The sequence below is a fragment of the Dermacentor variabilis genome, chromosome 1, assembly GCF_050947875.1.
Source record: "Dermacentor variabilis isolate Ectoservices chromosome 1, ASM5094787v1, whole genome shotgun sequence".
Classification (NCBI taxonomy): Eukaryota; Metazoa; Arthropoda; class Arachnida; order Ixodida; family Ixodidae; genus Dermacentor; species Dermacentor variabilis.
Genome location: NC_134568.1, coordinates 136,915,432 through 136,931,029, shown reverse-complemented (window position 1 = coordinate 136,931,029; position 15,598 = coordinate 136,915,432). Strand labels below are relative to the sequence as shown.

The 15,598-nt window shown below is 45.6% G+C and overlaps 1 protein-coding gene across 5 annotated transcripts in view; it reads left to right on the top strand.

Annotated features, from left to right (window-relative positions):
- Positions 1–15,598, top strand: part of LOC142585079 (uncharacterized) — a 185,401-nt gene that overhangs the window by 68,813 nt on the left and 100,990 nt on the right. For all 5 annotated transcript variants that reach the window (XM_075695581.1, XM_075695607.1, XM_075695589.1 and 2 more), the window contains exons 13-17: positions 3,043–3,142; positions 6,806–6,894; positions 10,409–11,914; positions 11,989–12,223; positions 12,405–12,597. In XM_075695581.1, coding sequence (XP_075551696.1) covers positions 3,043–3,142; positions 6,806–6,894; positions 10,409–11,914; positions 11,989–12,223; positions 12,405–12,597 — 2,123 coding nt within the window. The remainder of the gene's footprint in view (positions 1–3,042; positions 3,143–6,805; positions 6,895–10,408; positions 11,915–11,988; positions 12,224–12,404; positions 12,598–15,598) is intronic.

Genomic DNA, 15,598 nt, shown 5'->3' with positions numbered 1-15,598 from the left:
GAAAAAGAAACCAGAAGGCGCTGTTGCAGAACTGACAGCTTCAGCAAACTCATATGCAGAAAAAGCGGAGGCAACCAGTGACCCGACTTGCGTAATGAAGTTAAACAGCCTAAGGAAGACTGTCAAGAGCAAGCAGCAGGAGATCTTGGACATTGACGTAAAAATTCAGGAGAAGAAAAATGAGGCCACCTAAGGACTGAGGGAGTGTTTGTTGCTTGGTTGATCTGCTTTAGTAAATAAATGTTTGCATCTTCTAACACACTGAAAGTGGTCATGCGTGCAGCTCTGACAAACAGTGATGAATAATGGTAAAAAAAAATGAAAGTATCGCTGGAGCCATAGTTTTGTCTGCAGACAAGTTTCTTTGTTAAAACGTTGGCTGCAGCGACAATCCCCTTTTTCAGCGAATTCTCATCATTTCGAGCCCCTGTCTACCCCTGAACATCTATTTAGATTTCTAACAGAGAATGTGGTCCTTGAAAAACCACACACAGGGCCTTGAAAGTCCTTGAAAACCCTTGAATTTTTGTCATATACACCAGCATGAACCCTGTGAATAGATACATTAAAAAATTTGTCGATTAAGTAGTCTCCTTTCTAGTGTCTGACACCTACTAATATGCACAGTAAAACTTTCATAGACTGATGCAGCTTTAGGGAAACTTAGTACAAGTAATATACAAATTATGGTTCCAAGCTTTTGATTACCTAGTTGTGATTCTAATGTAATTGTCCATCACTGCAATCTCTGTAGTAGTGTTTCAGCCCAACCAAGCACCTGGTAATAAGACATCAGGTAGAAAGCATTTCAAATCTCGTGGATTTTTGAGTTGGAAGATTTTCATGGTCACCCAATATAAGCTAACAAGGGTGCAGCGGACAGTCTTCACCAAACCATTTCAATATACTGCACTGTTACCATATTTATTCAAATCTAGGCCGATAGTTTTCTTCAAATAATCATGTACCAAACTCTAGGGTCGGCTTAGATTTGAGGATTTTTAAAAATGCACCAGTTCGTAATTGGAAATAAATATGGTACGTAGCTAACAACCGTCTTGACAAGTCAGCATTGCAGCTGCTATTAGCTGTGCCAGTAGCCAACTGAAGTACACGAGCAACGTCGCTGTGTTGACACATGTCGTATTGGTGTGTGGCCTGGTCCATGCGTGGAGTTATCCAAATAGGTGACTCGGCTATAGGGCCACTTCCAAACGAAAAGTTGTGCTAGGCGCAAAGGCATCGTCAAACATTCAAGCCGGACGGGAATTTGGCATCGATAAGAAACACGTCTGTCGTTGCAGGGGGAAGGGGGTCTTTTTGCATGTGCTGTAACGAGGAGATGGCAGCAATAAGGAAAATAAGCGCGTTATAACAGAGGAGCTGTTACTCGAGATCGCGCCACATTTTGATGCGTGCAAGCCGTGCTGCACTGTCTGCCCATGCATGGGCGCACTGACGTGAGCTTGTGCACGTCCGCAGGCTGCGTGGTCTGGGCTATAGTGACGAGGCTAAGAGCGATTATAATGCAGTGAACACGGCATGTTCATATTAAATAAATGCTGTTTTGATTTTATGAACCTACATTCAAGGTAAGCTTTTTAAATTTTTTCTGGCTTTGGACATTCGGGGGTCAGGCTTAGAATCGGGGGCCGGCCTAAATTCGAGTAAATAAAGTATATCAGCAATAAGTGGTATACTTCGCTTCTTACGTACCGTAAAAACCGGACTATAGGTCGGACCGGAGTATAGGTCTATCCCCCAACTAATGAATTCTAAAAATGAAAAAAAAAAAAAAAATCTTTTTCGATGTCAAAAGTATCGAAAGACACCCCTTACCTTGAAACAAATGCGACTCACCCGGTTGCACAATGGTGACAGTATTTACTTAAATGCTACTCACATGTGCACCTGGCCAAGTTTTTAACAGTATCCCGCGACCATCGACCCGCGTGCTTGTCAGCACCTTATTAACGGCGCTGAGCGGCGAAACAAGAGAGATACGCGCATGTGTACACACGAGCTTATTTTCGCTATTGTGCCGCTCCATGCCGTGATAAGGTGCTGACAAACACGTGGGTCGATGGTCGCGCGATACTGTTAAACATTGGCCAGGTGTACAGTACACAGAAAAGCACAAAGTGCGCAAGCGCTACTCCGAATCAGAGCAATGCCTTTGATCAGAGTCGTCTGAACTAGAGTCGGATGACGAGTGCTTCTCGCTGCCCAGTCCAGAGCGCACACTACCGCATTCAAACGGATGCATTCGGCAGTCGCAAGCAGCGATCGTACACGCAGCTATTTGTGGCCATATTTATGACCCCGCCAGTGTCTCAAAAACTCAGCCAGCAACTATATTTGCTTTCTTCACGTTAACTGTAAAGAGCCAGAGTGCGCACATATCTCTTCTGCAGCCATATTTTTCATTTTCCCCACTGCATTCCTGGTTCATTTTCTTGCTCCGCATCTCCTCCTCCTCATAGCCCTTGTCGCTCTTCCTTCTGCTGGCACGCCTTGTTGAGACGCGTGCGTTGTTCACAAGCCTGACTTGTTGAGAAGCGCACTTGCTGCCTTGCTTGTCTTTGGGATTTTCTGGCAATCAAGTTGTAACAGCTATTTTGTCGTGCGAGGCTACACTATAAGTGGTATGTGTTAGCATAGAGTACTATGAGAAGGTAAACAAAATTCTGGAAAGGCTGCATTATATCTAGTCCTGCACTATAAGTGGTTACAAGTGGTCTGAGCTATACTTTGCTGCACTGGTGATCCTTTTAGTGAGATATAAGTAGGAGTGGTTGCTTTCTTTGTATTTTTCATGTGTGCAGGTTTTGAAAATTGTTCAAGGTGTAGTGTCGTTCCGTTAATATAACGGTGGTTTGACTCTGACGATTTAAGTTATAAGTCGTCCACACCATTATATTTCGAAACTCCTATCCCCTGTACTTAGTGACTTTGTCACAACCGGCTGCCCCATTTCATACACATTTGTAATTTGTTGTCATATAATATAGAAATCCTGCATTTCTCACTTCTCTTTTGCAGAGAGAGAGACTTCGAGGACAAACAGCAGCGTGAAAAACGTGAGAGAGATACTATGGGAGCCTGGTCCAGCACAAGAGAGTACGATCAGAGAGTGGCAAGAGTAAGAACATCTGCAGTGGTTTCATTTCTAGCTCAATCATTTCATATGCAGGCACTTGAAATCGCGTCTTTTATTGCACTTTCAAGTATTTTAGGTAACACTGTGATATCAGTGTTTTTTTTTTTTTGCATCTAGTTATACTGGTAGTTTTAGGCGGAGTTGTAAACTTAGTGAAAACAAAACAAGTGCTTGTTCAAACAATGCCTAATTTCAAAATTTCATTGTGAAAATTGTGGTTTGTGCAAGTTTTTAGTTCATACCATTAGTAACTCTTAAGCTGCACTATACTTCTGGGTTAATCGGATTGTCGGATTAGTAGGGTGGTTTTTTTCGATGAATCATGTACCAAACTCTAGGGTTGGTTTAGATTCCAGGATTTTTTTTTAAATGTGCCAGTTTTTTTTTTGTTGAGATTGAGAAATATGGTGCATAGCTAGTGCCATCAATATCGCAGCTACTAGCTGTGGCATTCCAGTAGCCAACTAGAGTGCATGACCGACGTCACTATTTTGACCTGTGTTGTATTGGCATGTGGCATTATGATAATGGCACCAAACAGGCAATGCCATTATAGTGCCGCTCTCAAGTGAAAAGTTGTGCTAGTCACAGAGGCATCGTCAAATGTTCAAGCCAGGCTGGACTTCGGCATTGATGAGGATAACGTCCATTCTTTGAGGGGCAATGGGAGACGTTTTTTTCATGTGCCACAATGAGGAGATGACAGTGATAAAGAAGAAAGCGACAAGGCTAGCAGCGATGATGCGTAGAATGAGTTCTACGCCTCGGCATGTTCATATTCTAAAAATGCTGTTTTCATTTTGTGAACATTTGCCTTGTTTTTTTGTTCTGCCTACATTAATGGTAAGTTTTTTCCTGGCTTCGGACTTTCGGAGATTGGCTTAGAATCTCGGCCCGCCTAGATTCTGCTAAATGCGGTAGTATCTGCGTGGATTCCTGCGAGAAAGCAGGCGAGCATTTCTGATTTCTTTTAAAAGTAAAGATGTGCTGATGAAAGTCATGTATCTTTTGTCCATTTCATAATTCAGACATTTCTTTCAGTCTCTAGAAATCTGAATTAACGAGCTTTTACTGTACTATCACTTCCGCAAGCTTTCACACGACTTGGCATTGGATGCGTCAGCATGTACAACTGATAGAGCTTTTGCCATATGCCAAGGTTGCTATCTGCACACAGTGGCAAGAATGTTGTCTGTCATATACTTTGACACGTTTGTTGCCGAGTTACAAGAAATCTTGCGAAGGTGATTGTATCCCCGAAAGTGATAGACGAAAAAATATGTTCTTGAGTTGGCGCAACACAGGCTAACTGTCTTAACTTCTTAACTGCCGGCATTGCGCAATCAAGGTCTCAGGGCCATTGACTGCATCACAACAGGTGAACATGAACTGCTGCTATGACCTCAACAATTGCGAAAGTTCAAGTAGACTGAAGGACAACACTGAGCAAAAGCCTGCGCTGCCAGGTTAGAAAATTTGTTGAACTTACATTTTTGCAAAAGAATACCTGAATATTGTAGATGACTGATAATTTGGACCCCACGGGGAATGAACCATATTTTCTTGAATCAAGGCTGGCCTCGATTCTAAGGAGACTGAATATCCAAAGCCAGAAAAAAAAATTTTAAAACCTACCTCGAATGTAGGCCGAACAAAAGAAGTGTGGACACCATTCACGAAATGAAAACATTTAATATAAACACGCCGAGTACACTCTATGTTATCATCGCTGCTAGCCTCGTCACTATAGCCCTGACCACGCATGCGCCGTGCATACACACAGTGTGGCACGGCTCGCACGCATTGAAACGCTGTGCAATCTCTGAACAGCTCCTCTCTGTTATCATGCGCTTATTTTCCTTATCTCGTTGTGGCACACGCAAAAAGTGTACCCTGCTGACCCCTCCAATGGCGGACGTTTTTCTCATTGATGGTAAAGTCCCACCTGGCTTGTACCTTTGATGATATGTCTGCGGGCTAGTACCACTTTTCGTCTGAAAGCGGCACTACAGTCGCATCGCCAGTTTGGTGCCATTACGATAACGCCACATTATGGGCCACGCCTCATGCCGATAAGACTCGGGTCAAAATAGCGACGTCGCTCATGTACTTCAGTTAGCTGCTTAGCTGCTAGTGAGGCTAATAGTGGCTGCGATACTGATTTTTCTAGATGGCACTAGCTATGCACCATTATCATTTTCAATTACAAACTGGCTTGTTTCTTAAAATCGTCAAGTGTAAGCCGACCCTAGAGTTTGGTATATGATAATGTGAAAAAAAAAAAAACTGTCAGCCTAGTTCGTCCAAACTATTGAATGCCTTAAAAAAAAAAAACGAACATATTGAAAAGATGTTAATGTCCTGTCCAAGGAAGTGGTCATCGCAGCACGCACTTCCACTTACGTGCAACCTAGTCCACCTGTATTTCTGCCAGTTTTGTGTTGTCTCTGCATGCCAATGCAAGGACTGCAAAGGCTCGAGTCATCCGCATGTGAAGGCTCTGGAGCACATGGCACATCATCATCATCCGAAGTCGCTGTTTGATTGTGGGAGAACTGGCTCAAGTGTTTCGTCATCGTTCAGTTTGGCACACGACATCTGCAAAGTTTTCAAATGCAACAGCGGCAGGAATCGGCACACCGCAACCTAGCAGGTCATCAATGATGTCTGCATTTGAGCGTGTTGTTGTAGGCTGCAGTTCAGCCTCTTCACTTGAGCCGGGCTCATTCGGATTCGGATTGCAGGGGCACCGTTGGTGCCATTTCATGTGGACTGTTAATAACTTCATGAGAAAGACTTCTTGGAGCCAGCAGTCTGGATAATGAAATGTAGAGCTGTCGGCTGTCAGAAATATTGGTCGTCTTTACACATTAAGTCTGAGGCGCCTTTGGTGGTGCTTTAAAGCTGTCCGAACTACCGACGATGTCTGGATTATCGGTGCTAGATATATTGGTCGACGACTGTATCAGTCCTCTTAAACTACTGAGTCAAGGGATGAAACTGTTCATTGCAAGTAAAATTAAAAAAAAAAATTGTGAATGTGTGGCTTGCGTCAATGTTTTATGCAAATTGCATTATTCGAACAAGTTGCTTTGAAGAAAAAAATAGTGAAATCTCGTCATAGCAAACTTTAGCGGACCGCGGTAAATTGTTTGTTATTCTGAAAGGTTGTGGTTTAGTGAAAGCTCCAAAATTAGTAAGTCTGCCATCAACCCATCTGTTCATAAGTTGTCACCATTTGAGCTATCCACGAAAATGCGCTGTTGCCTGTCTGCCCAAGCTGTTAATATTGTTATGCCAAGGACGAGTCAGTAAGACGAGCAACTATTTGCAGGTTATATTTACAAGACCGGTTAGATTCACAGCGCGAGGGCAGTTCGTTCTTCCTCCTCTTTTCTCGAGTGATGGTGCCCGCGCGCCTTGTTCATTCAAATACCACACATGTAGCAATATTTTCCATAGATTCTGCTGCCAAGCACCGCTGAAGCACCATATAAGAAGAGTGACGCACACAAAACAGATGCGGACGCTGAGAACACTTGGCAAAAATGAAGCTCCATGTCGCCTCCAAAGAGCAATGTTTCTTTCTTCCTGGTGATTTTTTTTTCACATTCAGTAACCTTTCTTTTTTTTTTTTTTTTGCAGGATAAATGGGAGCGAGAGACTCAGCCCTCGAGACCGGATAGCAGGGACAGTCGTACAAGCAGAGATTCCCTTAGGGATGAGAGGGCTATGTAAGTTCTTACTGGCACTTTGCACTTTCAAAACACAGGATGCACTTTCTTGGTTGTTATATTTTGAATTGAAAAGAATGCCTGTAATTCGCACTATCATTGTCATAGCCCTCCAGTTAAAGGTGGAGCAGCAGCTACAGTGCAATGCAATTATGGTTACAATACAAAATGTTGTGTTAGTAGATAACTTTCTTTTCACTGGCTGGAATTTTTAAACCTAATTTTTAGTCTCCAGCTACGACATGATTGAACATTCGAATGCCATTCTACGTTTAACCTAATTGTTGGACATGATTCATGCATGCGATAAAAACATGGCATCCAGGAGCAAAGCAGGCAATAATTCTCGATATTATGCATTCATTAAAAGAAATGTTCTCTAACAGAAACCTTGGTTACTAGTAGATGTGCCTGTTTGTACTGATTCGAAGACCTGATGGAAATAGTAATAATAGCTAACGGTAGTGATGAATATTAGTTGAACTTCCAGTTAGGTGCTATTCTTTGTACCAGGGATTCATTCGACATTCGCTGGAAAAAGATGGCGCTTGCATTCAGCTTTACCTTTGCTTTCTTTCAATCTTGTAATTGGCCAGGAGAAAGAAAAGTTTCATCTACAAATATAGACACCATGACAGATGTGGACAAGTGTTATGTCATTAAAAAGTCTTGTCTAATACTTATTTTGTTCGTGTTGAGTGCACTGTTTTGAGTCGATAATGATGGAAATAAGGGAAAGCAAGCTCTCAAGAAGGCTAGGTGACTATAAAGAAATGTCTTGCTGAAGTCACAGTTTAGTTTTCTAAAATAACAAGGCTCTACTGTTTCATCTGTCTGCACGGTTCACTTGAGCCCAGCAGCCCTAAGTATTGGCCTCTCGTACTGCAATGATTCAGCTTTCTTCTGCCAAATTTTTTATTGGCAGCATGATCGTACGTTTTCCTGGTTCGTACGTTTTTTCGCTCACTTTTTTTACTTCTCACATCTGTGAACGAGGTTCTACTGTACTGCTAAACATATGCTTTGAGGAGTAGGGGGAATGCATTTTGTAGAATATATATATTATAAAATCGGTGCAAGACATTTCAGGTGACAACGGTGCTCATTCGTGCCTTAAGGAGCAAGTGCAGGTTTTGCAGCTGCATATGTTTACCATATTTATGTGAAAATAAGCAGTTTTTTCCCCGCAGAATTCAGCTGTGAAGCCACCCCCTGGCTTGCATGCGAGGCTGATAAATTGTTCCTGTTGTAGTATGGCTGAAGAAGAGCCATGTCTCTGGCAATCCAGATTTTGCAAACCCAAATTATACCAACTAAATCGTCAGGTTTGGCAGTTTCGTATTTTTGCGTGTTTAGCACACACTGAGAATTTGATAAACTTAAGGGGGGAGGCTACCCTGGAGACCGAACTTTATTTTTTAAGATATCCAGATGAAACTTTCAGGGTACATTCACACCACTGAACTATGAGGAACTGCAAAGTTTCATGAAGATATGTTTATTAGTTCCAGAGTTATTGAGGTCTAACTAGGTGATTCATGTATATGCCTGAGGAAGAGCCTGGAGAAATGCCAGGACATCGTAGGAAGCTGAAATTCACTGTGATGATCCCTTGATAGATATCCCAGGGGGCTAAAGAGCCCTTTTCTTTAATTTCCCCTCCAAAAATTTTTAAGACAACTTTGAATTTGATGTAGCCAGTAATGACCACATCCATCAAAAATTAATTGCTTATTATAAATTAACTGCACCAGCTTTCAAAAAAAGAAGCCTGTTACCCCCTGGCAAAGTCAATCAGGAACAGAATAAAAAAAACGGCATACAAATCTGAAGAGCGGTTCTTGAGATATCGCCTTCCCCAGCACCACTACTAGTGAAAAAATCCATTCCGAGAAAACAGGCCTTAAAGTTGAACACGTGTTTTTTTATTAGAAAGCTCCTGCGGAGCTTCTAATTAGCTCTTGCGGCTCCAGGCACACTCAGTGTTGTCGGATTTTCGACTGGCGACAGCCGAAAGCACAGTTCCGCCGCTGAAAAGAGTCTACGCAGTCGGCACTCGCTGCGGGAGATAGGAAGTTCGATGCTCGTACAAGACTCGTATCGTGCTCCCGTGCACCGAACATATGCACTGTCTTGGGCTTTGCCGGCATCGCGTGCAGCGAAGAACTAGCGAAAAAAGAAAAGCTGAACAAATAATCTAAAAGATAGCGCAAGGCGATGAGCAGCGCGCAAGCTCATGTTGAGGCGGACAGAGCAAGGGGCAACAACGACGCGAGCGCGGCATCAAAGGGAGCAGCCGCCGCCGCCCGCGCAGCAGCCAATGGCAGGCGCACTTTAGCCCGCAAGATTTGAGCAGCAGCCGCTGCCCGCGCAGCAGCCAATGGCAGGCGTGCTTTAGCCCGCGAGATTTGAATGCGCTGCTCCGGCCAATCAGCGCTCCGCATCACATCGCGGGAAAACGCCAATAGCGTCTCAACCGCGCCGACGATGCCATTTTGCAAGGCGGCAAAATAGAGACAAAGAATCCACGGTCAAAACGACACCAAGATGGCGCGGGCAGGCCGCATGGGCCGGGAATGGCGCACCCGCGAAGTTTGACTTCATTTCGGCATTTGCGCGTTTTTTGGGCCGCGGTGGCCTCAAAAGTAGCGTTATTTTTGGTGCTTTACGGTTGAATTAGGTGCTGATAATTACAGAACAGGTAGTTTATGAGACATACAAACCAAAACTATGGTTTTTCAAAAATCGACTTTTTCGCTATTTTTCGGTTTTCAAGGGCCGCGTCCCCCCTTAACAGTAAAAGTATAGTGTGGGCTATATACGAATATTGCCTTGAGCTGGTGGCCTCACGACAACAAAAGTATTGCCTTGTAGTGTGGCTTCACGGTATCATGGCACATGCTGCTGTAAAGCTACACTTCAAGGAAAAGTTTTCAGCAATTGAGATCCGCTACTTTCTCGGGAACCCCATTTTCTACCCGCCTCTGCGTGTTCAAGTTCCCTTCTCTTTCGTGTTTGCCCTTTTGTGTTTTGACTGTCTAGTAATTCAGTGTTTGGGGAATTCTCCTCTGACTGGGAATAATCTGTCCACTACCCTGTATCGCCTTATAATATTCACCGCCTTACAATTACATAGGGCATATTTTTGTCCCTGCTGGAATAGCATGTAGCTGTTCATGTCGTGTCCTTCTTGCATCAACCAGCGTACGATGTTCATGTGCATGGTAGGGTAATTTAAACACTAATAATAAGGTGTATTACTCCTCCTCCTGTGAATCTGCCATGATTTGCTGACAATACTAATAATTGTCTAATCATGTTTAGCATAAACAGTTTGCTTTAGGCTGGCATTTTACAGAAGTTTTACTTATTTATATGTTTTCGGCTGTACAATGCTGAAGATGTGCTGTATGACTTGGGAGAAGCGATTTTTGTAGTCAGAGATATGCTTTCAAATTCTTGTGAGCATGTCTGTGAGAAGCTTGCAAGTACTATTTCTGTTGCACATTTACAGGCCTCCCGCTGATCAACGGCAAGAGATGCCATTGCAGCAATTGGAGCCGCACCGTCTAGCGCCTGAGCGGGGGAAGGATAAACCGCAGGTGCCTGATTGGTCTGACACTCCGTACTCTGCCACTGGCGAAAGTAAGAGGCGCGATTGGCACACACACCACCCACCTCCTGTGACTCAGCAGCAGTTGGACAGCGCAGGTCCAAGCAAGAAGAATTTTGTGCCACTGCGACGGGGGGGAGTTGCAAAGGATGACGGGAAGGACGATATCAAGGAAGGAAAGGTTGACGACAATTCCCGTGCAGATGAGGAGAAAGCAAAGGATGCTTGCAAAAAAGATGATACAGAGAAACGTGCACCAGCATCTCGTTCTCGCGGTGGTAGTGGGGGAAGATTCGAGGCCAACAGAGGCCGTGGTGGTCGTGGTGGTAATGGCTACAGCAGTGGCAATGTGGGTTACAGGGGTCGCAGCCGGGAGTACCGTCGCAGCCGGACTGAACGTGGGCCCCGCTTTGACCGCAAAAAGGATGATGGTAGTGAGGAAAGCTCTGGTGTTGAAGAGGAGAGGCCTGCCAATCGGTTGAGGCCCAAGGAGGAGGAGAGTGAGGGGTCTGAAGAGGCCTGCCCGGATTCTGACCGGAAAAATAGGACAGTAAAAGAGACTGGTCGTGCTCGCGAGCCTCGCAGAGATGAGGCTAAGAACAAGGAAGAGAAAAGCGCCTTCTCTCCTCGAGGGGAGCCTTCACGCCGAGGTCGTGGAGGTGCAATTTCATTAGGCCGAAGCTCAAGAGGTCGATACCAAGCTGGCGGTTATGGGCCACCTACCTTGAAGGCACCTTTTGGCAAACCAGAGGAAGGTAACAAGGAGGAAGAAGCAAGTAAGGAAGGGTCTTCAACCCAGGGAAGCAAGCCACGGTCTAACAGTAGTCGTCCAGTTGTAAGGCGCCCTAATCGCATGGAGCCACTGCCACCACGCTTTCAAAAGAACCAGCCTCGCAGACAAGAGAACCCCGAAAGGAACAAGGGAAGAGGTGGTCGTGGTGCGGGCCCAAGTAAGGATGCCCTGTCTGATGTGGCCAATGAAGACTGGGAAACTGCTTCTGAGAGCAGTGACGTGGCAGATAGACGTGCCCTCGATGATGGTGTGCGCCAACAATCATCGGGTTCCAAAAAGGGCCCACCCACTAGCTCGAAGGCCCCTGGTATTGGTCAGGAACGACGCCGTTCAGGCGGGGAAGTACGCCGAGGTGGAGGAGGAGTGCCTGGGGACCGCAATGGTCGAGGCCCTGTGCAACGCAGAGACTCTGGGGGTGGCGGGCCACCTGCCAGAATGGGCCGTGGGAGTGGCTCCCGGCCAGGAGGCCGATCACGCCAACAGCAGCAGCAGCGGCCAGGAGATGTGAGTGCCAAGGGGGAGCCTTCGCCAGCCACCCTTGTGTATCGAGTGGATGAAGTGAAGCTGCAGGACCCAGTGGGAGTTCAGGCTGCCCTTACTGACCTTGGTACCAGGTGGGTCCTGGTTTTGTTTGGTAAAAAACATTTTGACTCACCACTGGCTTTTATTTTTTTTTCCTCTTTTGCAGAAAACACATGAAGAAATCGGAGCAAGGGCAATCAAATGCAAAACTTGAAAAAGAGAAACCGAATGCTCTTGAAGGTATTGACCTAAGCAACTATGCTAGTGTCGTCGTTATAGATGACCACCCAGCTGTGACTGATCCTTCTTTATGCGATGCTGATGATGGCGACTTTCAAGAAGTAACCTCAAAGAAACGTCACAAGACTTTGGCTGATGGAGACTCCAAGAAAAAAAAAGAGGTGAGAGTACATGTGGCTGCTGCAGCATGCTGCATCTTTCTGTGCGCAACTGTGATGACATACACAATCTGTCAATCCAATGAATTATTGTGATTAGACCACTATGCTGAAAGTAGATCTTTGTAGCTTTTGTTTTTTGGCCTGGGAAATGCTGCTTTATTACGTTTTTTATCCCTTTCAGACAAGAAGCAAAACCAGTGTACACGGTCGTCAAAACAAGCTTCCTCCTCGCCTAATTAAAAAGCGAGAATCTGATCGCTTGTTTTCTTCGAAGACTGAGTGTCAACTACCTGCAAAAACTGAGGGAGGTGCCACAGACTCCGTTGATGCCTCCATTACGAAGACTCAGTCGCATTCTACCTTTAGTACAAAAGGTTCGTTCGATTTCATTTGTTTCGTTGTGCAGTTGAATTTTATCTGCAGCAGCCATGTTCTGATTAGAGTAAAATGCAAGGATGCAAGTGGAATTTGTGTACTTGTTTAGTAACCTCTGGCGGTGAAGGTAATTTGAGCCTTTTGCTATGACGTCTGCATAGCTGACAGGGCAGCTTGAGGCCCCCGCAGGGGTGTCTGCGTTGGCAAGCTTTTGGTGCGTTGCGACACCACATACCTGAACACATGAGGGTTGGACCCTCCCGCGTGTAGCCGTGCGGGGCTTAGCAGTGTCTGGGGAAAGGGGAATCCTTGGGGTTTGAGCCGATGCTGGGTGTTTGGACCTTTATGGACCCCCTGTGGAGGCAACACACCACTTCGGCCTCTCCTTCACATAGACAGCACTTCCAAACTGACCCTTCTGGAGGAAATGGGCAGTCGCCTTTTCCCGTCTTCCTCTCCAATCTTCGTCTTCCTCTCCCACTTTTCCATCTTTCCTGTCTTCTATTCATTTCTTTTAACTTCCTATTTTTTGGGCGGCAAGGGTTAACCTTGTGCAATATATCCAGTCTTGTGTGTGTGTGTGTGTATATATATATATGTATGTATATTAAGTCATAGAGGGAACATACCGCTGGCGTTCGCAGAATAGACTTCAACTTTATTGAAATTTAGACAATATACAGTTGTCCGGGTGAAGAGGGCTAAAGGTGACACACGTGGTCACCTGACTAGGCCTTAGGCACCCTGAATTCTCGCAGGCACAGTTTCGACATGGAAAGTTACGAAGTACAGTTTTTTTTTTTTTTTTTACAGGGAGACTACAACAATTCACATACAGCAATACACATTTTTCTAAAGAATTTTTCTAATCCTGTGACGTCCCCAGGTTGGGCTCTGAGGTGGGCGGCGGGCATTCCTACCGAATACAGTACAGTCGCCGACCATTTATTCGGACCTCACAGGGACTGCGGAAATGTCCGAATAAACAGGTGTCCGAAAAAGGAGATTAAGAAAAGAAAAATTAAATCCTTTATTTCCACGCGCTTATTCGGGCTCGGCAGTAGGCTTGAAGAAATCGTGAATGCGCCGTTGCACGCTGTTCCGTTTACGCGCAGTCAGATAAGCCTGAATCTCGGGAGAGGTTCGTACGGTCACTATAGGTGGCTGAAAGCACAGTCACTGTTTGTGCACGCTTCGCATGCGACGGCAGCGTAGCACATTGTGCATCATCTTCCGACTCTGAGTCATCGTCCGGCGGTGCAGCAGAAACCTGACGAATGATCTCACCGTCGTAGTGTTCTGCGCATGTCAGTACAGCAGTGTCAGCACCTGTGAAACTGTCAAATGAGACGGTGTCCGGAATCGCAATGCAACCACTACGCAGGTCTCGGCAGAACATTTTGCGCGTCAGTAGGGAGCACATCGAAAGGCGACAAATCTTAGGCCTCCCGGCACCCGCTTGCCAGCATTCCCCAGCAAAGTCTACACGGGCACTGTCGGCGCCATTAGACACTTGATGCGATGTTTCCGTACGCCGCGTTGGATCACCAAAACCTCGACACAGCACACAAAGCTAACACCACCGTGCCGACACCAGTTGCACAAACGAAAAACGTAGCCTGCTCGCAGCGTCGTGTGCGAAGAAACAGATCGGCTGCTAGATTGTCTTGACATGGCTTACTAAGCTGAAACCGCAACTTCTGTAAAGCCACCCTATCGAACCAGGCAGAAACGATGATGATGAGCGGGGATTTCCAGTAGCGCCACTTCGTGGGGCAGCAAGGAGGCTCCGTTCAAAACAAAAATGTCTTTCAGCAAGTCGAACTGTGCGCCAGTCAGAGTCGGTGCATGATGCCCTCCATCGAATTGGCTCAAGAAGTGTCCGAAAAATCAGACGAGAGGTTGCAAGGTGTCCGAACTTTCGGCAGTTGTTATACATTATGGTATATGCGGGGAATGGCGGTGCCGCGAAGCTGACCGAATAATCGGGCATGTCCGAATTTTTGGAGTCCGGAAAATCAGTCGGCGACTGTAATGCTATGTATGGCTTCTAGTTTCCCTCCACACCCTGATCAACCTTCATCCGATCAAACTTTCATTTTTCTCATGAAATAAAAAAATTTGCCTAGTACCATGTAATACATAGTCAACATAAAACCAAGACAGTCTGTACCTCATTTGTTGTTGCAAAATGTCTGACAGAAGGAATCGAGTCTGATCATAAAGTAACTTGAGATGGGAAGCGGTGACCATCTTCTGGAAGTGCGTGACAAGCTTCAATACAGGAAACTGAGAACACTTGTTGCGTTTGGTGACATTCCTGTCTCTGTGGGCCCGCACTGGTCAATGAACACTGTGCGTGGTGTCGTGTCTGGTGATAACGTCCTTGAACGATGTGAAAGCGAGCTGTTGGATGGATGGCAAGACCAAAATGTGGTAGAAATTCAAAGAATTAAGGCGAGATGACATGGAAATTTCAAGAAAGCATGCAATAATTACATTTGGAACAAGTGAACTGCCCGATTCAATAGAGACTGGATATCGTAAACTTCGCGTACGGCCATACATTCCAAATCCTGGCCAATGCTTTAAGTGTCAGCAGTTTGGGTGTGGGTCTCAGAGCTGCCGAGGACGTGTTGCTTGTGCAAAATGTGCGCCTAAAGACCACACCTCAAACAACTGTTCATTGGCAACCCTCTGTGCTGTGTTGGAGACCACCTCGCCTATTCGAGATTGTGCCTGTCATGGAAGAAAGTGAAATAATCAAGCTCAAAGTCATTCTAAACATTTCTTTGCCAGAAGCATGCTAGCGTTTTTCTGTTCACAATCCATCGAATCCTACCTACAGTGATGTGACACGCTGGGGGGGGCAGCGCCACATCCTCCGGTGGCCGCCTGAGTCATACGGAGTGTGGAGACTGTTACGCCACCAGCCCCCCTGTCAGGAGCAGCCACTGCTCGTGCAGACAGCAGGCCCTAGAAACCACCGAACATGCCTGC